This window comes from Colletotrichum tamarilloi, assembly GCF_030869305.1.
Source record: "Colletotrichum tamarilloi strain Tom-12 chromosome Unknown Scaffold_85.1, whole genome shotgun sequence".
Classification (NCBI taxonomy): Eukaryota; Fungi; Ascomycota; class Sordariomycetes; order Glomerellales; family Glomerellaceae; genus Colletotrichum; species Colletotrichum tamarilloi.
Window position 1 is genome coordinate 75,462 of NW_026849468.1, and position 20,864 is coordinate 96,325.

Consider the following 20,864-nt stretch of genomic DNA (forward strand, 5'->3'; position numbering starts at 1 on the left):
ATGGTCGACAATCAAATTTACGCCAACCAACCTACTCGACGACAGGTTTAGCGAGAGTACCCGAGTTCGACTCCCAGCATGGGCACCATAATAATCGCCAAGAGATGTAGCCACACCGGGGGTGAACTCCATTTTTCTCGTCTTCGCCTTGTTGTTTGTTGAATTCAGTCACAGGTATATCCGCGAGAGCTGCCCACTGCCGTTCTGACCATCGCGATGCCGGCTACCCTACCTTGGGGGAAGATGGCGATGAAGGAAGCAGTTCTAGCCATACATGTTCACCGCACTATGATTTGGGAAAGAATGGAAGGCGGCAAAAACCAGGTATCCCATCAGGGGAGCCCTGTTCTGTCGCCAGTCTCACAGTTGTCTGCCTTCGCGCAGCTTACTCGAAGAATACGGCTGTTGTTGAAACCATCTTGGTATTAAAAACAAGGTATGGCAAGAGAGACGCTCGGCTATGCATGTTACGCTAATGCTTATCCCCCAGATGATGGATCGCCGTCTTTAAAGAGCTCGTTGCCCTCTTCGTCCACGCCGAGGACCGCAGTCCTCACCGCTCGTCCCTGCCATTGCCATCGCACAAAATGCAGAAACTTCAAGATCCAGTCCAGACTTTCCAAAAGCCAAAACTGCCACATACGGGCTTTAATCCCTGAAAGTTCGTATCCTACATTCTGACCACCGCTCTGACTATTTCCTCCTACTCCTTGAGTAGTCCGAAGCCTCCTCGGTCCTGCTTTGGCTTCGCATAATGTCAGGGAACACCTGAGCTATTTCCTGAGCATGGCATCACTCGGGAACCATATCCCCCAAATCCAAATAGTATTGGGCCGTTTCATGATCCCCCGTGTTCAAATAGTGTTGGGCAATTTCGTGATTTTCCAGCTCAGTGGCCCGTGTGATGAATTCTACCACACCTGGCGATTCTCTCACTTCGTCTATCTTCGTCGTGACTTCGAGAATTGGCAATAGTATTGATCCCAGCCACTTGGGCAACCGTCCTTTGGTGCCAGAAATCTCTGTCCACCTCGAGAAGATTGGAATGATACCGCACCGTCCACGTTCCTCTTCGTACTTGGCCAAGGCTCCTTTCTTGATCAAGCATTCCACAGCAATTTGCAGTGATGATTGCGCAGAGTTAGTCAGTTCTGCTGGCCATCTGGGAGCATCTGTTGCAAACACATTGCGAGAAAACCGCTCCCACAGCCCCATACCGGAATCATCGCGGCTGGCAAGAATATCCTTGTAGTCAAGCAGGCGGCTGTATATGCCAGCATCTAGCGCGCAAAAGCTGGCGGGGTGAGTGGCGGACGTGGGGCCAAACAGGGCCCTGTCGTTGAAAACCTGGAAGATTGTTTCCGCCGGAGACAGCCCTTGGACATTGAGAATGGTTTCAAAGTCCAAGTTCAAAAGAATATCAATCAGAGGGTTTGTAGCCGACACGTTGAGGTAGTGTAGGGCATTCCGAGATTCTCCATCAACTTCGAAGGGGTCCGCGCCGAAGTCAATCAAGCTGCGGAGTAGGTCCGCCGAGCCACATTCGACAGCCAGAAGAACGAGAGGTTCCGGGCTTTTGAGGTAGGCGAGATTAGGCCTGCAAATTTCCAGCATGTGAATCGCCCCTTTTAAAGCTGCGGGCGTTAATTTTTGCCCTTTCCTCATGGAGCTGAAGGGATAGAGGACGGCTTCGGCAATAGGGGTCTGGCCGTCATTCATTACCGCCCTCAGGTTGTGGTCTTTGTGCTTGTCGTACTCTTGAAGGCAGTCCAGTAGCTCGATGTCTGAATTGGCGGCTGCGAAGTGCCAAACGTTACGTCCACTTTCATCGGTGTCTGTGGTTCTTGCTCCATGGTCCAAGAGAAGTCTAAAGACCTCGGGCGACTCTGACAGCATCAGGGGTGTCTGGCCTTTATGGTTGCGAACATGGACATACACATCTTCTCCCGATGTCAAGATAGCAGCCAGTAGAGCTATTTCGTCGGTCTCGGCCGCGTAGTGTAGGATTGTAGTTCCATCTCGAGGTTCGTCCATAGCAAATTCATCTTCTGATGATGCGCTTGATAGTGCTCTCTGGGGCGCCATCAATGCATTTGGATTCCAACGAGGATCCAAGATAAGCCTTCTCACAACTGCCGTCTCGCCATCCTGAACTGCTTCTCTGACAAGTTCTTCATACAAGGTGTCGGAGACATCAAGAGGTCGGGACCTGGCAATACTAGAAGGACGAGCCAAATCAAAATGGTCTAGGATCTCATAGATACCTGTGGCCAATAGTGATATATCATTGTAGCTGTCGTATTCGGGAATGGCTCTGTCAAGGATCGCGGGAAGCATTCCCTCCAAAAACGAACGCGTCGGTGGCTTGAGAGGCGATGGCCAGTATTGTAGAAGAGAATCTTTGCCATGGAAGAGCTGTACGAATCTCAGATCAAGGCTAATGCCCAACTTGAGAAGTTGAAGTAGGATCTTTGGAGCACGGATCGCCTGGCAAATGAGGAATGCCAATGTTGCCAGTGAGAATTTTTCGTCTTGGCAAGGGCCAGCTGTTTCCACAGTACACGAAGCTCCTGAATCCAAGAGGACTTTTATAGTCTCCTCCTGCGAATCGGTAGGCTTGCAGTCAGACACTAGTTGTGAGGCGTCTGCAGAGCGTCCTAACAGGGCCGTTGGACCGAGCAATGCACAGTAAAGAGGGGTGCCCATAGAGCTCGGCTTATTGACGTCCACTCCCCACAACAAAAGTTGCTCGCAGAGCCGTGGAAGCCCCAATGACGCAGCAACGTGGAAAGGAGTGACCGAGTCATCCTCGAGTCTCGACATCAGCAGATTCAGAGGTGTCATCGAGAGGGCACCAGAGCTAAGGTTGAACTGCTCCGGCCATTCCTGCCTGGCGTATTCCAATAGCCATTGAAGAAAGTGCGACGACTTCCTTGAGTGAAAAAGCACGTGCAGAGGTGTCTTGTAATCGGTGTATCGTTGGCGGGCCAAATCGGGTAGAAGCTTTGCTGCCGCACCATATTCGGGGCACTTGACGTCTCTCTCAGCAACATATTGCCGGTGTACAAAGCATTCAGTCAATTGTTTGTCAAATTCGGCATTCAGAAGTATGGCAATACACCTGTCGCTATCAATCTCTGTGGGTTTGGGTATGAGTTCGACTGTATGATCCAGGTGTTGGCTGAGAACGTCTTTGCGGTAACCGTCCGTCGACAAGCGCACGAGCAAGGCGGCCCAAGAGTCGCAACGCACAAGAGAATCGAGCTGACACTGAATTCTGTAGATACTCGAGGTAAATGCTGAGAGAGAAGGAGCCTCGCTTCTTGGTCTTGCCGAGCTTGCTGACCACGCGAGGCTGGGGTCATCAAGAAGATCGCTCAAGTCGTCAAAAAGGGTGTGGTCTGGGCACGCTGGCGAAGTGTCTTGTTCTGCGAAGTCTTCAAACAATAACCAAAGGCTATGGAGAGTACCAAGAAGTTTTCTGACAGCTACGCGTGCCTCGTCGTTGACGCCGCGGTCACGCAGTAGATGGTATACTGATCGAGCTTTGGATCGAGCCTCTGTGAGAGCCTGTCCAAGCCGATGGTTGAGAGGCATCGTAGCGAGTGTAGTTGTGTCGTACGCATGTACGATAGGTGTTCTTCGCCTTCTCTGGGGTTTGGAGGGAGAAGAGCAGGTGATGATGATGATTGAGTTGCGGCTGTAGTTGTAGGTGTAACGTCAAATCTCGGCCGATGTCGACAATGAGGTGTCACAGCGTGTCGCAAGCTCTGCAAGGCGGGTCCGTTGCCGCCTGGCCAATGCTGTTGCCTCCAGCGCCGTTGAAGTCCGTTTTAGCGATTTAGCGCCCGTAGGGAAGTCTCTATAGCGGCCGCCGCTGGGCCATCGGGCGACCTTCCTTAGTCATGCATGTTGCTTATATAATCCGCGATGACAATGAGATCACGAATCTGGAACCCTCTCGCCGTGCACCTTTTTCCCAACCAGCGATGGGTATTGTTTGCCCCAGCTACGGAATCAGAACCTCAATAGTGCTGCCTTTCATCTAAAACTTCCGAGACCGGAATCAACACGTCGCCAGTTATCAAAAACAATACTTTGAATAGAGGCCATGCTCAACGAGCATCAAGTGCGATTCCGTGACAGCCTCTGTGGGCCAGGGCAAATAGTATTTCAACCTCTCAGCCGATACCCACTTTCTGGGAGCCCGTGTCTGCTCTAGTTTACTTGAGCTTTGCCTGTAGAGGTACAAAGTGTGACTCTCAAAACTTCTTCTGGAATGACCTCACGCTTGCCAACGGAGTCCCACTCCTTGGACTGTCTGCTTTGAAAGGACCAGGTACCAGAAGGGCATGATTAAATTTGGGAACTCTTGAATAAGATGCAAGGTGAATCTATACTTTGGACCTATGATAATGTCGTCGTCGGGCCTTGTGTGAAGCGACGAAGCTTTTCTCTGAAGAAAGAAATAAAGAGGCCCCTGCGCACATGGAGCTTGTTTGTGAGGCTAAGGGTACGAACCACATCTTGTAATCGAGCTTTTATTATGACGGGTAAATTAAGCTGAAGCTGTGTTCATTGAGTTTCGCCGGAACGCTTCGCGAAACAGGACCATCTAAGTGTCTCTCTGGCCTTTGAGTCGCCTGTAGCATCTCGCCTATTCCTCATCCTCATCGTGGCCCAGCCGTCATTTCACTCAGGCGATTGTCATGTAGGTAATTTTAGCACTTCCAGCAGCCTCAAGCTAGCTGGAATAGTCGTTGTTGGCTGATGCATTTCTTAGTTTGATTGGGATTGACCGGACCGGAAGCCTGAGCATCTGGCCAACATCTGGGGTTCTTGTGAGATCCCGTGGCTAAGGCTTGAAGCGGACTGTCGGAATTTGGTCAACCTTCGCTCGCTCAATCTAGAGCTGCAATATTTGCACGTGCAGACTTATTATCTAGCATATGTCATGGTGATATGAAATATCCAACTCTCGAAAGGTTAAGCATGCTGCAATGGAAGGAAAGGAGAGGATTGACAAAACTACCCGTTGAATACTTTTTCCAAATCCCCGTTTATGTAGGATCAGTCATAGGCTTGATTGACCTATACTCCTGCAGCGTCTAATCCTCGAGCTAACAAGTCGAGGCTGAGAGCCTGGCTCGATTATGCTTCCTTTTCTCATACGGGTGTCAGCCACCACGCTGTTACCCACAGAATGTCGCTGGTTCCCGCGTGGTTTCCCCACAGTGTCAACGGCTCTCATGCGGATGGATGGCAGTAGACGGTGAGCTGTTCATCGATCACGTCCTTTTGGCAACTGAACCCTGGGGTATGGCAGGAGGAGGAGCTTGCCGCACGAAGCTCGGGCGTGTAATGGCAGGTTCTGATATCACCAGTGTCCTCGAGGTTGGCCGTCGATAACTGAGCAGTAAGCCAGCTGGTGGATGAGGAGCGTTGGATGGGAGAAATTTGGTGCGGCCATTGAGGCTTGATGACCTGAATGTCTGAGGCGCAAACGACGAGCGTTGGCGGTACGTACTCCCCTTTGGAACAACGGTACGTACTAGACCTAGCAGCCCGGGCACTGTGCATCACGTCCCTTCCACCTCTCCACCTCAGCTTTCCTCCCACTTCTCAAAGTTCTCTGCATCTCTCTACCGAGTACTTCCAGCTCGCACATCACACGACGAGTCGCAGCTGAGGAGCACAATCAGCCAGATCGGTCACACAGACCACAGTCTCTTTCGTCTGAAGTCGTTCCCGCCTTCTCGCAGCCCGCCTATCCATGCAAGGACCGTCTGATCATCCTGGCGCCCGGACTAGACGATGGAATGCCGCCAAACTCTGGCTAAGCATAGACCTCTTTGTGTTTCTCCAGTTTCTCTTTCGTCCTCCCACGCGTGTCAATTGTGACGACTCATCAACTTATCGATCGCTCTTCACCTGAAAACGGCTCGATATTGGCCATTTAGAGCCTCCCGCAAGGACGGATACCTGATACACCTAGTCGTGAGCTAGACGCACAGTCGGTTTTTACTGCCCGCAGTTCTTCTCCCGCCCCTCCTCTTCATGGTCCCCGCCAGCGCTATTAGCTGCGATGGTCACCGGGCCACACCGGTAAAAACGAGAAGCATTCGCTGGTGTGGCGACGAGATCACGGATACCGTTGGTCTGCCGTTCAAGGAAGATGCCGCGGGGCACACCAACGACGGTCCATCCACCGAGCCAGTACCAGGCTCTAAAGAGCGACATGTTCCATCCGATCTGCGACATTCACGTCGATGGTATCCGAGACCTTCATTTATACTGAAACGAAAATACGGATGTCCCTCCATCTCTCCCGCCTGCGCGGCTTCCTCAATTCCGTGTTGGCGTACGGACATGGACACTGTCAACGAAACCCCCAATAGCGACTGCAGAGCCAACCCTGCTTTCTCTCTTGCCTTTTGCTGACCGCCGCTTTCTGCATGACAACATTTCTTGCCTTCGTGTACCTCCTCACGCTACTCTGCCAAAAGCAGCATGCGACATCCAACCGCCGCCACCGGCCAAAGCGTCGCAACGGCGTCGTGCCTCTTCATGAACCCCCGACAAGGACAGGCGCCAACCAGGCGGTCTGGGAGGGACCCAAAATAGGCCTGTGCCACTCCGTCGTCACGCAATGGCGGGAGATCGTCTACCATGTGGACCAAGATTCAGCCAACATTTCCTGGCCAACTTTTGCATCTTTGGTTGTTCCTTACGCCTTCGCAGCTCTCCTCCTCATCGTCGACGCCAGACTTCGGATGGCATGGTGGCATCCTCACCCAGCCCCCGTCCATCTTAGCTCCAGCACAGTGCTGTTAGGCGAGGTAGAATCGCCGTGTGAAGGAGCTTAAGGAGCTTCTCGACGCCGCCACAATCAAGTCGCCAACCGACTTTGACGCACGGTCTCGTTGCTTTTTTTACACTCACATGCAGTTTGCTCCTGGGTGACCCCTGATGGTCAAGCCTGGAACAACAGACCAGCAGCTAGCCCAGTCCTAGTCAACGAGGTCGGAAGGCCAATATCGGCAGCTCATTCATGGAATAGCTGGCAGGCATTGATGGTAGTGATCGACGATGCGCACCTGCAGACGCAAGCAAAGTCGCATATCGGGCCTCAACGTTGCTCTGCGCCATGGGACAATGAACCAAGGAGAACGCTCGGCAGACGCAGCTCATTATGTGTGTTTGTCTCCGAAGACCCAGGCTCTAGCAAGCCAGGCTTTCCCCCACAAGTTCGTGGCGTCGAGCTAAGACATCTTATTGCCTACGGCGTTTGACAAGCCTGGCACAACACCAAAGAGACTGTCCCAGTGCGAGTCAGGGTCCGTCCACTGGCGCGTTTGCTATAAGCACCGGAGGTCGGCCGTCTTTTCCATCTCCAGAGAAACCCCTCCAACTCGTGGTGGCATGTGTTACCGGTGTCAGTCACTTTGTTTCTCTGCATCACATAATATGCGGCCGTAGTCGTTGCTAACGGGTATCCTTTTCTAAAGCCGCTACTTTGTTCCTTGTAATAGACGCCTTCCGTCATATTCCTACGTCCGGCCGAGCCTGCCAGAGGGCTGTCACTTATCACGCTCCTTTTTCGTCACTCATTTTCCCTTTTCCAACCGAACTACAACCATGGCCTCTTCCATGTCTCGAAGGTCACCCGTGACACCGCCATACGATGATGACTACAACCAAAGCCCAAAGGGTCTACGGGGCCCAGGATTGAGAAGCAGTCCATCGTCGGCCTGCCTGCCCGTTCCCACCATGAGATTCTCTCCGCCCCCGACGCCCCGAAGCTCACGACCGAATAAGATGTCCTTGCGCCTGAGGAGCAATTCTGGCCTGTCATTACACACAAACGAAGACGCCTTCCGTCGATACACCGACTACAATCCCGATGGGTCCCCGAGATCCCCGACTTTTGGGCCCGGTATGTGGCCCAGTCTCGACAGCGTCTCAACAAGTCTGCGCCGAAGCTTCGGGCCACCAGTCATGGAGATCGAACCAGAGACTTTGTCTATACCGGACTTCCTTGGCCGAGAGGTCTTTCAGATGGTTCTTGCCAACGCTTCCGCCTCTCAACGTTTCTTCCATTTCGCCCAAAATCATGGCTGCGGTTCGGACGTCGAATTTCTTCTGAGGACCCAGGAATACGCGAAATCATTAGCACTGTTTGGGAAACAAGCCTCATCAATGCCGACACCAGCAAATCTACCTTCAACTGTCTCCAAGTCATTGAATGCCGATATGAAGCAGTTGACAAATTCTGTTCTCCCAGGTCTCGAATCTATGTTTGCAGAATCTACACGATGCGTCGAGCAGCGAGTTGCCCGGTCCATCTATCCAGAATTTGTGAAGCATCAGCTTGCCATCTCTACCTCGGCGGCTCTATCCGGCACTCGCGTCTTCAAATATCCTGGTCTTGCCGAGTCATTCTGCTTGACGGATGCCTTGAGCTCAGACTACCCCATCATCGCCGCATCAGATGCTTTCGTTTCTGTTACTGGGTATCCGAAAGTCGAGGCTCTTTCAAGCAACTGCCGTATCTTACAAGGGTCACTCACGGACCAGGACACCGTCAAACGCATCCGAGATACTGTCGCGCGGGAGGAGGAGTCGTTGGAGCTCGTACTCAACTACCGGAGAGACGGCACCCCGTACTGGAATCTTCTATTCACCTGTCCGCTCACGGACTCTTCCGGCAAGCTACGATACTACCTCGGAGGGCAGATCAACGTGTCGGACAACGTTGGTGGCTACAAAGACCTCCTCCGGATTCTCAACTTTGGGCCGGCGCTAGATGAGGTAAAGGAAGAGACCTCGGGTCGGGAGTCCCGAGTCAGTCGCCGCATGAGCCGTACGAGCAGCCGAGACAGAAAACAGGAACGGCGGACCAGTCTCCGCAATAGGGATAGTCTACACAACAAAGGGCCCAAGAAAAGCCTCTTCCAACCATTCCGAAAGCATGCGACGCACAACAGCAACAATCAGGAAAATACGTCACCGTCGCAGGGCGTTGGCCTCGGCTTGGAGCAGTTGCTAACGGTTTCGAGCTCGGAAGAGCACCTTTCGGCACCCACTCAGCTGGACACTGTTTACTCTGGCTACAGCCGATTCATTGTTTTGCAAATCACGGACGGACCTTCCGCCTTCCCACCAAGGTCATCGTCTCTACCTCCAGACCCTAACAAGAGAAAGGCCGCTCAGCTGAGTGTTGCCTTTTGTTCAGCCGCCGCGCTGGAGGCGCTCGGCCTCGGCCTTTTCGCCGATAGCATTACGCACCGAGACATCTTTACCGTCCTTTCCGACCTCGCGGACTCGCCATCGATTACGAAGAGCTTCAAGAACACGGTGCGCGAACGGGTGATTCAAAACGGAAAGACGGCCACGCTAGATATCATGCTCGGCGGTAACTACCTCGCACGGAAGGGCAGTCTCATTGGCCTCGGCGGGCGTTCATCCAAAGACGAATCAGACGGCAGCACGAAGAAACATGGACGACCTGTCAGCAGGTCGGGTTTTGCCAGCCTGGTGAGCGAGGCAGGGAAGATGGAGAAGCTCACCAGCCAATGGACACCATTGAAGAATGCGGAGGAAAAGGTTGAGTGGATAGTTGTTATCATTACACCGATGAAATAACGCAACGCTCCCTAACGGGATGGCCCGTTACCTATTACATATGACTTAACACTGTAATTATAATGTGTATGGGATGAAGAAGGGTAAAAAGGGAGTTTGGGTGGATCGGGGAGAGGAGACTAGACAGATACCTGGGATGTATGATTCCCGACTGAATGAGACATCAACTTTTATCAATATCTGTCGTCCGATGTGTTTCCCTGAAAGCGAAGCTGCCATGGGAAGTGACTCTAATAACCTGTTGATTTCGATTTGATGTACGAGACTCCCAGGAAGGACCCTCGAGAGGACAGATACGAGCATCATTGACAAGTTGGGCTTTCGACGATCCAGTGGACAGTCCAAACTTGATATAAAACTAGCATCCATGATATACTTGTAGGAAATAAGCCGTCATTCATAGCCAATGTTGGAAGTGTTTGACACAAGCACCTCATCATTGGGCAGCCACACACTACATATACTCACTCACACTTGCTGTCTCTCCAGAAGATGGCTCCAGTTTTTCTCTCAAACAACAAGCACGCCATCTCGATCATAGGGAAACCCCCTCCCCCCGCCCCCTCTTAAAGTGACACGAACCCTTCATCAACGTTGCAGATTGCGGGGGACGGGAAGGGGAAAAAACAAGATCTATCTAGCACATGGCTTGGAGGGGAAAGTGAGAAGATCCGGGGAAAGAAGGAGCAGGCGTACGGGTAGGAGATCTCAGATCTCGGTTACCCGCGGGTGAGTAAGAGAACGATTAGTAGATAGAGACCGTGGAGAAGTAGCCCGTCGTCCTAAAAGGGTAAAAAAAGGGGAACGAGATGAAGGAAGAGGGAGGGGGCCACTCGGGAGAGCCGTCGTGAGCCGTCATGAACCTCTGGCGGGCAAGACGGGATCTACGAGGGACGGACTACCGCGGTTCTCCAGATCCACGTGTATGGACTAGTATATGACTATATGTGCGTTATACGGGGAAATGGAACGTTGTGTCCTGTTTAGCTGCCCTCCGAGTACCGTGTTTCCGAAGAATCTTATGTTGTTTATCATGTGGCTACGAAGGAAAGTAAGAGCATTACAGGCTCTCGATGGCCTAGCTACAATCTGGTGCCTTCAAAAGTCCCCTCCACGTGTTTCTATTGACTAATGCACTTTATGCACAGAAGTACAAATGCTCACCCCGATGAACAGTAAACCTACTTGAGACTCGAGAGGCTACGGATAGGCAATCGTGGCCGCGTCTCCATGGTCCGCGGTAACAGGAAGAGGACACAAGGAATAGAGACAACCGGTTGCGGGCTTCTAGAATGAAGCGGATTACGGCGAAATGAGCCGTTCTATGCAGCATGCAGACCATGCAGACCAGAGCGGAGTAGCAAAAGGGGGAAGCACTCATACCCGTGGGCGCAAGAGTCAAAAGCAAGACACCAGGAAACCCCGTTGGCGAACAAATTTGCGTAAAAGATTTGACTGCATGCGCCGGCCCCGGGCATGCGGGCTGCGGCATCGGCTTGCGTTGCGTGGATCGTGAGGAACCACGCGGGGAAATAGGGCCGAAAATCTTTCCAGACTTTTCTTGGGTTTCGATAGGGGACCTGCAAAAGAGGATGGGCAATGGGCAGATTGGGGGACTTGCGCTCGTGGAGTTGGGAATAACATGAATTGAGCACTCCACAAACCAACTGGGACGTCAACATTAGTAAAACCCGTGCCAAGTGGATATAATCACGTAAATATTAGCCAACGTGTGGGACTTTTTTGATGGGTTGAGATGGTACGGATGGGTAATGCGCGCTTGAAGATTTTTTTGGGTACGAGGCGCGTTCCGGGCAGATTTTCCTGTTCTTTGTGGTCTTTTTCGGTACGGTGACTCTGCGTCTTTTGGGTTTTTGGTGGTGGCCGATCAGCCCATTGACTTTTTTCTTCTTTTTGAGCTTAGGGAGTTGGGGGTGGGAGAACGCTTGGTATCGAATGATGGATTTTTTTAGCTGCCGGAGCGGGACTCAACTTCCCCTCATGACTTTGAGACTAGAGTGAGATGCGAACACCCAGTATATGGATGAGACGTCAGTTTGAACATACCGAAAAGACGGGCATCACCGGCAAAGAATCAACGGCGGAAGGGTTTCCGTAGATGGTTGTGGTTGTGGTGGATGAGGCTCCAGAGCCGGGCAGGGGTGCGGTGTTCCAAACTTTCAACGTCCAGGCACAAAGTCCCCCAAGTTGCCACAATCCCGAGTGGGCCGGAGGTGCGGGCCCCGAGTCATTCTGCTAGGAAAGGTGCCGCTGCAAGAGTTCACAACTTCTCACACCCCCGTGGGCCGTCTGACGGCCCTCTGGCCCTGCGCGGTTCGCCATTGCGGACGCGCCGAGATCGCCTCGGCAGATGTCTCGTATGACCAATTCGCCCTGCGCGGGTTCCAGTGAGGTTGACGAGGCCGATCGCGGCGTGGCCTGGGTGGATTATATCAAGAAATCTGGTCCCCCCAAGGATAGAAGGACTCTGGGTCTTGAATGCGAGAGATTTTCTACCGTTTCCCTCTCTTCGTCCCTCACCTGAACGTCCGTCGTGGTTCTCTCCATTTCTGAACCACCTCTCAACTTCATCCTGCTTCTTCTTCATCACGCAGGGCGACGGACGGACTTACTGACAGCTTCAACGCGTCAGGTACAGCAAACAGTGACCGATATCACACATCTGTGTGTATACTATAGGCAAAATGGGTACCGCCACAGAAGTTACCAACAGCCCCGAGATGACGGAGGCTCAGAACCAGGCTAAGAAGGATGTCGGCGATCGTGAGGAGGCCGCGCCGGCCTACGTGCCCGCGACGGCGGAGGAGCACAACAGCGTCCTGACGGGAGAGGATGGTGAACTGATCGACTACAAGACTCTCACCTGGTGGTACGTCTAGGCTATGCTTCAACGACGCCACGGCTGTTCGTTTGCTAACCCATATACTCTCAGGCAAGGTGGCATCGTCCTCATCGCCGAGACCGTGTCCCTGGGCATCCTCTCGCTGCCCTCCGTTCTGGCGACTGTCGGTCTCGTCCCGGGCATTGTCCTCATCCTCGTCATGAGCTTCCTGTCGACGTACTCAGGCCTCGTCCTGGCTGAGTTCCGCAACGAGTACCCCTTTGTGCAAAACTTTGGCGACGCCGTCGAGGTCATCGGCAAGTCCATTGGTATGGGCGCCGTCTTCCAGGAGGTCTTTGGCTGGGCGCAGGTTATCTTCCAGGTCTTTGTCATGGGCAGCCACTTGTTGACCTGGACCATCTGCCTCAACACCCTGACCAACTCGTCTACCTGCACGATTGTGTGGGCCGTCGTCGGTTTGGCTGTTTTCGCCGTGCTCAACTTCCCGAGAACGCTCAAGTACACGAGTTACATGTCCATGGCTTGTGAGTTCAACCGCCCTTCTTTCGAGAATTTGCTTTCATGAACTTTGACTTACCAAGATACATAGCATGCTTGTCCATCACCCTGGCCGTCCTCATGACCCTCGGTGACGTCGCCGTTTCCCGCCCCATCGGCTCCGGCAGCATCGAAGTCGCCCGCCAGCTCGGCTTCACCGGCGCCTTCCTCGCCGTGACCAACATCGCTATCGCCTTCTCGAGTCACTCCTGCTTCTTCAGCGTCATCGGCGAGTTCAAGAAGCCCGAGGACTGGCCCAAGGCCCTGGCCCTCCTCCAGATCGCCGACACGACGCTCTATCTGCTCGCCGCCATTGTCATCTACGTCTTCGTCGGTCCGGACGTCCCCTCCCCCGCCCTCTCCGCCGCCGGCTCCAAGACGATGCGCAAGGCCATCTGGGGCATCGCCATCCCGACCATTGTCATCGCTGGTGTCATCTACGGCCACGTTGCCGCAAAGTATATCTTCTCGCGCCTGTTCCGCAACACGAAGCACATGATTCGCCGCACCAAGCTCTCCGGCATCGCGTGGATCGGCATCGTCGTCGGCATCTGGGCACTGTCCATGGTCATTGCCGAGTCCATCCCTGTGTTCAACTCGCTGCTCGGCCTCATTTGCGCACTGTTCGCCTCGTGGTTCTCGTACGGTCTTCCCGGCATTTTCTGGCTGTGGATGCACTACGGCAACTGGTTCAAGGACGGAAAGCAGACGTGCAAGTTCGTGGCCAATGTTATCCTGTTCCTCACGGGCTTCCTCATCTGCGTGCTTGGTCTGTGGGCGTCTATCGAGTCGATTGCGAATGAGAAGGGCACCAAGCCGTGGACGTGTGCCTCCAACGCCGCGCGATGAGAAGTAGGCATTGTTATTAGTTATCGCAACATCTAATGAATGTAATATGTTAAATATGGACGTTTGAGCCAAACTCAGTCAGTGCTTCACCGTGAGAATATCGTGACAACGCCGGATGCACAACCACGAAGAACGCCACCGAAGCGTTGGGTCATCGCAGGCAAGTATGGGGCGAGTCCCAGTGGTGATCAACGCCACTTGTCTTCACAGTTTCAGACAACCTAACTCGCATCCTTGCCGGAATGGAATGATGTTCCCTCTGTCGTTGACAGCCTGACCAAAACGAATTTGCGGGATGAGAATCACGTGAGTGAATTTTCCACTCGGTGCTCAACAAAGCCCGACTGCCGACATCCGTCTCCACCTTCCTAATCTGCTTACCTCATCTCATCGATGATGTTGGCCACTATCTCAATTGACTCACTCACTACTCAGCATGAAACTACGTTTCAATGGAGCCAATTCTTATCCAAACATTGCAAGACTCATTCAAAAATGGCAGTCACAGAATCAACTCGGGCCCAAGTAGTCGGGGCATTAGCTTGTCAACAGAACTCATATCTTCGCACTCTAGAGGCAGAGGTCATCTCATGTGAAAAGAGACCCCCACCCCCACCAACAAAGAAGACCAGCAAGGACAAATCTGCGGGACCAGTCTCCAACAGCAGCACCGATGAGGTGTGGTTGATCGAATTCGCCGACTCCGTCCTCTTTCCTGAAGGTACCGCACGACTTCAATGAATCTATTGGCACTTTAGACTTACACAACTGCGCTCCCCAGGCGGCGGACAACCGTCTGATCACGGATCAATCACGCCCCTCTCAAGCACGGATGCTACCGCCATCCCGATTCAATATGTCGAACGCGTTGGGCTACGATGCGTCTATCACTCTCCCAAACCCCTAGATCCCGGTGAGAAGGTACGACAAGAAGTCGATTTCCAGCGCCGATGGGACCACATGCAGCAGCATACGGGCCAACATCTCTTATCCGCCGTCATGAATACCCATGACAACCTCAACACTCTCGGCTGGGGCATGGGAAAGACTGGGGCGATGAACTACGTCGATATTCCGCGGAAACCTTTAGACGCGGAACTACAAGCCATTCAGGCGAGGTGTAACGAAATCATCCGCGCCAGCTTCCCAATTACAGTCGAAACCCCGGAGGATGCCAAGGTCCATAAGATGCCCGAGGACTATGATCAGAGTAAAGGAGTCGTTCGTGTGATCCGGATCGGCGACATCGATCGCAATACGTATGCAACCCTCACACACCATGCTAAATCGTTCTTGGTAGCGTGTTGATGCTGACACAAGCTGCAGATGCTGTGGCACTCACCTCTCCCAAACATCCCACATCTCACTCATCCTCGTTCATCACGGCGAACCAGTCCACGGGAAGAACTACCGCCTCTACTTTTCCGTCGGCGATCGAGCCATCAACCTGGCGACAGCCTCCCTCGGTGCAATGAGCTCTCTCTCAAAGCTGCTGTCGTGCAAAAACACGTCCGAAGAGATAGTTCAGACCGTGAAGACCGTGCAGAGCTCCGCGGCGGATCTCAAGAAGAGGGAAAAGAAGCTTCTCGCGGACATTGCCGAGTTTGAGGCAGATGCTGTAAAGATCAAGTTGAAATCCACGAAGAGTGTGTGGGTTCATCGCGCGGATAGCAACGCGGACTTTGTGAAGTGGGTTACCGTCAACGTCAAGGACGCTGTGATGGCTTGTGGTGGAGTTGTTGTTTTGGCTACTGGCGATGACGGGAACAGCGGCCAAATTTCTGTTCTCGGTGAGAAGGCTGCTGTCGAGGCACTCGTTCCAAAGATCAAGGACGTTGTGATGGGGGTGAAGGGCGGTGATGGTGGGGAGAAGTGGCAGGGAAAGGTCACGGCATGGGAAAAGGGCAACTTGAAAGCTCTGAAGGAGTTGGTAGAGGGGTTTGGAATATGATCCTGTTTTCCATTGGCTCACAAGATATTTGGTCTCTCTTTCTCTCTTGATCAGTCCTATATGGTTTCCAGTCACCACCCCGATCCCCGAACCCAAACATCCACGATCTCGGTCTTGTTAGACTTGCTCGAGTCAACTACAAGGTACCAACCATACAGGGCACCAGTAACACACGCGTGGTTCGGGTAGATATTGACAGATTGACCAACCTCGAGCGGGATCTGCGGCAGATCAGAGTTCGCTCCAGCGTCAGCCTCCCACGAGAGAATAGCGTGTTCCTGACTGATCCTATCCACGATAAGCCTTCGTTCTCCCGCAGCCTCAAACCCCGGCTGGCGCCCTACAACGCCCCAGCCCGGATAAGAAGGGCAGGGCTCTCTCCCGAGACCCAGCACACCAGCAGCGACGAGAGCCTCTGGCCTCTCCCGCTCGCCATCATTGTAGACGCTGCAAACTTCGGCTACAACGGAGATGGCAACCTCGTCTTCATAGCTCCCTAGCGCAGTCCGCGAATGGGTAGAAATTTGCTGCATATCGAGGAAAGCATATACCCCGGCGTGGAGTTCGAGCGTCGACTTCACCGTCGGCGACCCAGCTTGGACTTTGCCGATAGCCGCCCGAACACGCGCTTCGCCGGACCCGCTGACCGCCGTGGCGCCCGTGAGGTTCTCGATGGCCGTGACCTGAGGAGACGCGCCAACGCTAATAGTGATTTCTCTCGAGGCGTTGGCCGCGAGGAGACTTTCGTTGGCGTGGAGGGCTTCCAGACAGCCCTCGATCTCCCCAGCGAGATTGTGCATCGCTTGGTCAGCGGTGTCATCCTTATAACTAAGACTGCTGTGTGAGTACAGCCCCACCAAGGTCGCTTTGCCTTGCGCGTCCAGTTGCATAAGCTGCTCTAGCAGGCCGCCCTTGTTGAGCGCCGTGGCGGGGAGCCCTGCCCTGTGATATCCCGTGTCTACTTTGAGATAGACGCCCACTGGGAGACCGCTTAGATCATGGAGCCGACTAATTGAGTCTAGCTGGGAAGGGTGGTCGACAAGGACCGTGAGTCCGTCCTTGCCGAGTTCTTGGCTTAATGTGGCGAGGCGCTCAATCTGGGAACCGAGAAGGGGAACGCCGTAGAGGACGTTGACATGGCGGCTGGCGTCTTTGTACTCTTTGAAGGTTGGGAGGAGATGCTCAATCTCTGCTACGGTTGATACGATGCAGTTAATCTTTGTTGCCTTCTCGCCTGCCTGGAGCATTGTGACTTCTCTGGTCTGCAGCGATGGTCAATATCTTGTCCCCATTGAGCCATTCAAAGATTTGATATGACTACTTCGGGGTTGGACCACTCACCTTGTGAGTCTTGACATGGAATCGAAATCCGACTCCCAGATCATCGACGGCTTCCAACATGGACCGGCAGTGCGTCCTGACCTTGGCCGCATCCAATACTACTGCCGGCTTCGGAACGTCTCTCACATCCTTGCCGACGTAGAACTCCCTTAGAGTCTCGACAGAGGGCGCGATTCGCTGCGGAATAGCCATCTGAAATATAAAACGTTCTGCAAAGTCCGTGGCCGAAAGGTATGAAGGGGTGATGTTAAGTTGCGGACATACTCATGTCCGGTTTTCTCGGTTGTCGCTGAAGTTTAAATAAGCTTATGAGGTCAGATTCGGGCCGCGCTTAAATGATCAAGCGATGAGGGACATGCCACACAGTTCGGGTACGGAGGTCAAATCTCGCTGCCACAATTGGTTCTTGAATTAAATGACTCACAGCCCGAGTTACGTTTTTCTAAGCACGTTTCTGCGGCGCAATTTTGGCCGAATCTCGTTATGTTATGGCTATGATTGACCTTGGAGACTGCTTGTCCTATTGACCTTACTATTTTGAGCACCTATAAACATTGGTTCAGGATGCAACTATTGACATTCAGTTACTAATTCATCGCTACCTCACAAAAACACTCGTCGCTACATGATTTTCCAATGGCCTTTGCCTGCACTATTTTACTGAAGATTAGTAGACAAGTATGCTGCGATGGAAAAAGATCTCTTCACTTTTAGGTCTGTGAAACACCACGTATGGCTTTTCCTGGACATAGGTTTACAACAGCGCAGCCAATTCTTGTGTCTAAATTGTGCTTGCCTTGTGTATAACGGTGCCACATTGAGTTCGGTGCGTCGAAGGGCGAGATATAGACGATCAGCGATATTTGTATTTTCTCGAGACCACGTTTGCCTTGAGAGGTGCTGGATATAGCGTGATTGACTGGTGACTGCAAAGCAGCTATGCGTCAAAATGCTGATGTGTTGAAGGGCGTCAAGTCTCTTGGTGTCGATGACTACGAATAAGTGTGGGAGGATTCGCTCAAAGATCCTCCCACTAGTGCAGGCTGAAGACACCTTCAAATTCATTGGGACTTCCGTAAATCTAGGGTGCAAGTGGAAAAAGTATCTAACCAGCGAATGTGAGCCAGGGTTCATCATCTTAGCCAATCCTGAACCTGCAAGATGACGCTTAGAGGTGTTGCTACTAAGCTGGTGCCTAGCACAGCCCTACCAGAACTGAATGATTAACTATTTGTGGAAAGCGACATAGCTCGCCTCAACCTGAATTACTTGAAACCTGAAACTTATAGATAATTTCTATTCTTCCCACGAGTGACTCCGCACGTGCAGGTTCATTCATCTCGGTCACTGTCTGTCTTTGATAACACTACTGCACTGCAAGATGGCAACCTATCCCTACCGCCCCCTAGATCTCCCCAATGAAACCCGCATCCTCACCGTCCAACCCGGCAACTTCGATGACAAAATTATATGTAGCATTTCACATCTGAACCTCGACTCACCAGACGCGCCCTATGAGGCCTTAAGCTACTGTTGGAGCAAGAGCATTGACGCCGTCAAAGAAATCGACCCCGACACTGACATCCCTTGGGCCATTCACGGCCAGGACGACGACGGCAACACGATTTCCGAGTCTGGCACGTCCAAATGGAAGGACCTCTGCGACCACCCCTACTACGGAGAGCAGTACATACGCCTGGGCGGCCGCATGCCTGACGCCCGCATCGAATGCGACGGCGTAGGGATCGTCGTCGGTGGTGAACTATTCCGCGCGCTGCGTAGAATGCGAAGCAAAGAGGGCGGGGAGCCGTTTCGAATCTGGGTTGATGCGCTGTGCATCAATCAGCAAGATCTCAAGGAACGGAACGAGCATGTCAAAGTCATGGGACGGGTGTATGCTGGCGCCTCGAGAACCCGAGTGTGGTTGGGTGAGTCGACGGAGATGGATTTTCACGCAGTCCGGACGCTGTACGCGATATCGGAAATATTTGACGACATTTTTGTTCATCGCAAGGTTGTTGATTTGGCGAGCGCGACGATGCATGAGATTCAATGGCACTTTCACAACAATGCGGACACAAATCGGCTTGAATGGGGGCTCTTGGCTGATTTGCTCAACCGCTCATGGGTGAGTGTTTGCATCCCATCATGGCTATGTCCCTATGCTTGCTAAAACGTATCTAGTTCAAACGTACCTGGATCATCCAAGAAGTTGTCAATTCCCGCGAGGTTATAGTCCATCTCGGAGCTATTCAGGTTCCCTGGCACTTCATGGCAATGGTCATCCTCGCTATGTCAGAATTCAAACTGCAAACCATGATTAGCGAATGCAAAGGTTTCAAGGCCATTGGCTTCATGGAACAGCTCCGGAAAGAGCGTGTTGACGAAGCGGCGACATGCACCAGCACCCCGCTTCTTACTTTGCTGGAAGAGTTGAGAGACTTCCAAGCCACAATCCCGAGTGACAAGATTTACGGTGTGCTTGGGCTCATCGATCAGAAGGGGGCCTATGTTGTCGACTACGCTCAGACACCAGAACAGGTGTTCACTGACTTCGCGATCAAGAACATTAAGAATGGGTCGCTGGACATTCTCACGCATTGCGTTGACTCATCAAAGCCGACAACTTTGAAGCTCCCATCTTGGGTGCCTGACTGGACCTGTCCCGGCTGGACTGAACCGCTTCGCATTCGTGGGCTAGGGGCTTCCGCTGCCGGTGATAGGAAGCCAAGCCTACACATCGACGAGGACGCGGGCGTCTTGCATATCAAGGGCAGGATCGTCGATGTGGTGGCCAAGGTAGAATGTAAGCGGCAAATACCTGTGCCGAACCAGCAGGGCCCGTTGGGAGGCATCGACGAAAACAAAGAAGTTGAAAAAGGCAGCGTAGACAATGAAGCCGACACTAGCGGCTCGAATGCGATCAAATTGGCAAAGTATGGCGGCGCCATACTCAAACGCGAGAGGGAAAACGAGAAGGAGGCGGGCGTGGGAGGTGACATAGCTGGGGATGATACCAAGAGGTCCGGGAGCCCCATCAATGACGCCGAATACAGACTCAATGAGACAATGGAAAAGATGGTCAAGCATTCAGAGGAATGGTACCGCGGCGTAATCGACGTCGCCTTCCCAGACAAGACAGCCACCCCGGAGACGTGGGAGAACCTCTGGCGGGCCTTCATGTGCAACCGAACGCGGGACAATAACGAGAGACCTGGCGAGGATTGCGCGATTGGTTTCGAGGTACACTACAAGACCGCCTTGGAACCGGGTAAAGGACTCGCTCGGGTTCTGCAGGAGCGGACGGACCACGAGATCGAGTCTCACGGGTTGGCGCCGCAGGATGGGGTGGCGCATTACATGAAGGAGAAGGAGGCCGCAGAAAAATTCATTGGGGCGCATACAAAGTGGACTTATAATCGAAGGTTCTTTCGCTCGAAGGAGGGCCGATTCGGTTGGGCTATTGATGGGGTAAGAGAGGGTGACTTGGTTGTTGTGCTGTATGGGTGTGACTATCCCATCATTATCCGTGAAGATGAGCAGAAGAAATCACGGATTATTGGCGATTGTTATATCCATGGGCTGATGGATGGTGAGCCCATGGAGGAGAGTCTTGCGTTTGCGGAAACCGAGTTTGAGATTGTGTAGAGTTGAACAACATGAAGAGCCAGTTGATGC

At 52.8% G+C, this 20,864-nt stretch overlaps 8 protein-coding genes across 8 annotated transcripts; 5 read left to right on the plus strand and 3 right to left on the minus strand.

Annotated features, from left to right (window-relative positions):
* Nucleotides 1-792: 792 nt before the first annotated feature.
* On the minus strand, nucleotides 793-3,597 carry CTAM01_12942 (uncharacterized protein; the record flags this gene model as incomplete). Its single annotated transcript, XM_060528947.1, has 1 exon — nucleotides 793-3,597. One exon carries the CDS (start codon nucleotides 3,595-3,597, stop codon nucleotides 793-795), a length of 2,805 nt encoding a protein of 934 aa, XP_060376474.1.
* A 2,424-nt stretch (nucleotides 3,598-6,021) lies between these two features.
* On the minus strand, nucleotides 6,022-6,261 carry CTAM01_12943 (uncharacterized protein; the record flags this gene model as incomplete). Its single annotated transcript, XM_060528948.1, has 1 exon — nucleotides 6,022-6,261. One exon carries the CDS (start codon nucleotides 6,259-6,261, stop codon nucleotides 6,022-6,024), a length of 240 nt encoding a protein of 79 aa, XP_060376475.1.
* Nucleotides 6,262-6,455: 194 nt separating this feature from the next.
* On the plus strand, nucleotides 6,456-6,866 carry CTAM01_12944 (uncharacterized protein; the record flags this gene model as incomplete). Its single annotated transcript, XM_060528949.1, has 1 exon — nucleotides 6,456-6,866. The coding sequence occupies one exon, from the start codon at nucleotides 6,456-6,458 to the stop codon at nucleotides 6,864-6,866; it is 411 nt and encodes a 136-aa protein (XP_060376476.1).
* Nucleotides 6,867-7,638: 772 nt separating this feature from the next.
* On the plus strand, nucleotides 7,639-9,645 carry CTAM01_12945 (uncharacterized protein; the record flags this gene model as incomplete). Its single annotated transcript, XM_060528950.1, has 1 exon — nucleotides 7,639-9,645. One exon carries the CDS (start codon nucleotides 7,639-7,641, stop codon nucleotides 9,643-9,645), a length of 2,007 nt encoding a protein of 668 aa, XP_060376477.1.
* A 2,705-nt stretch (nucleotides 9,646-12,350) lies between these two features.
* On the plus strand, nucleotides 12,351-13,894 carry CTAM01_12946 (transmembrane amino acid transporter; the record flags this gene model as incomplete). The annotated part of the gene is made up of 3 exons (XM_060528951.1): nucleotides 12,351-12,535; nucleotides 12,599-13,032; nucleotides 13,098-13,894. 3 exons carry the CDS (start codon nucleotides 12,351-12,353, stop codon nucleotides 13,892-13,894), a joined length of 1,416 nt encoding a protein of 471 aa, XP_060376478.1.
* Nucleotides 13,895-14,389: 495 nt separating this feature from the next.
* Nucleotides 14,390-15,845, plus strand: CTAM01_12947 (threonyl and Alanyl tRNA synthetase second additional domain-containing protein; the record flags this gene model as incomplete). The annotated part of the gene is made up of 3 exons (XM_060528952.1): nucleotides 14,390-14,615; nucleotides 14,676-15,153; nucleotides 15,221-15,845. The coding sequence occupies 3 exons, from the start codon at nucleotides 14,390-14,392 to the stop codon at nucleotides 15,843-15,845; spliced, it is 1,329 nt and encodes a 442-aa protein (XP_060376479.1).
* A 71-nt stretch (nucleotides 15,846-15,916) lies between these two features.
* CTAM01_12948 (uncharacterized protein) lies at nucleotides 15,917-17,378 on the minus strand (the record flags this gene model as incomplete). The annotated part of the gene is made up of 2 exons (XM_060528953.1): nucleotides 15,917-17,107; nucleotides 17,187-17,378. The coding sequence occupies 2 exons, from the start codon at nucleotides 17,376-17,378 to the stop codon at nucleotides 15,917-15,919; spliced, it is 1,383 nt and encodes a 460-aa protein (XP_060376480.1).
* Nucleotides 17,379-18,567: 1,189 nt separating this feature from the next.
* On the plus strand, nucleotides 18,568-20,834 carry CTAM01_12949 (uncharacterized protein; the record flags this gene model as incomplete). The annotated part of the gene is made up of 2 exons (XM_060528954.1): nucleotides 18,568-19,314; nucleotides 19,371-20,834. 2 exons carry the CDS (start codon nucleotides 18,568-18,570, stop codon nucleotides 20,832-20,834), a joined length of 2,211 nt encoding a protein of 736 aa, XP_060376481.1.
* Nucleotides 20,835-20,864: the final 30 nt, after the last annotated feature.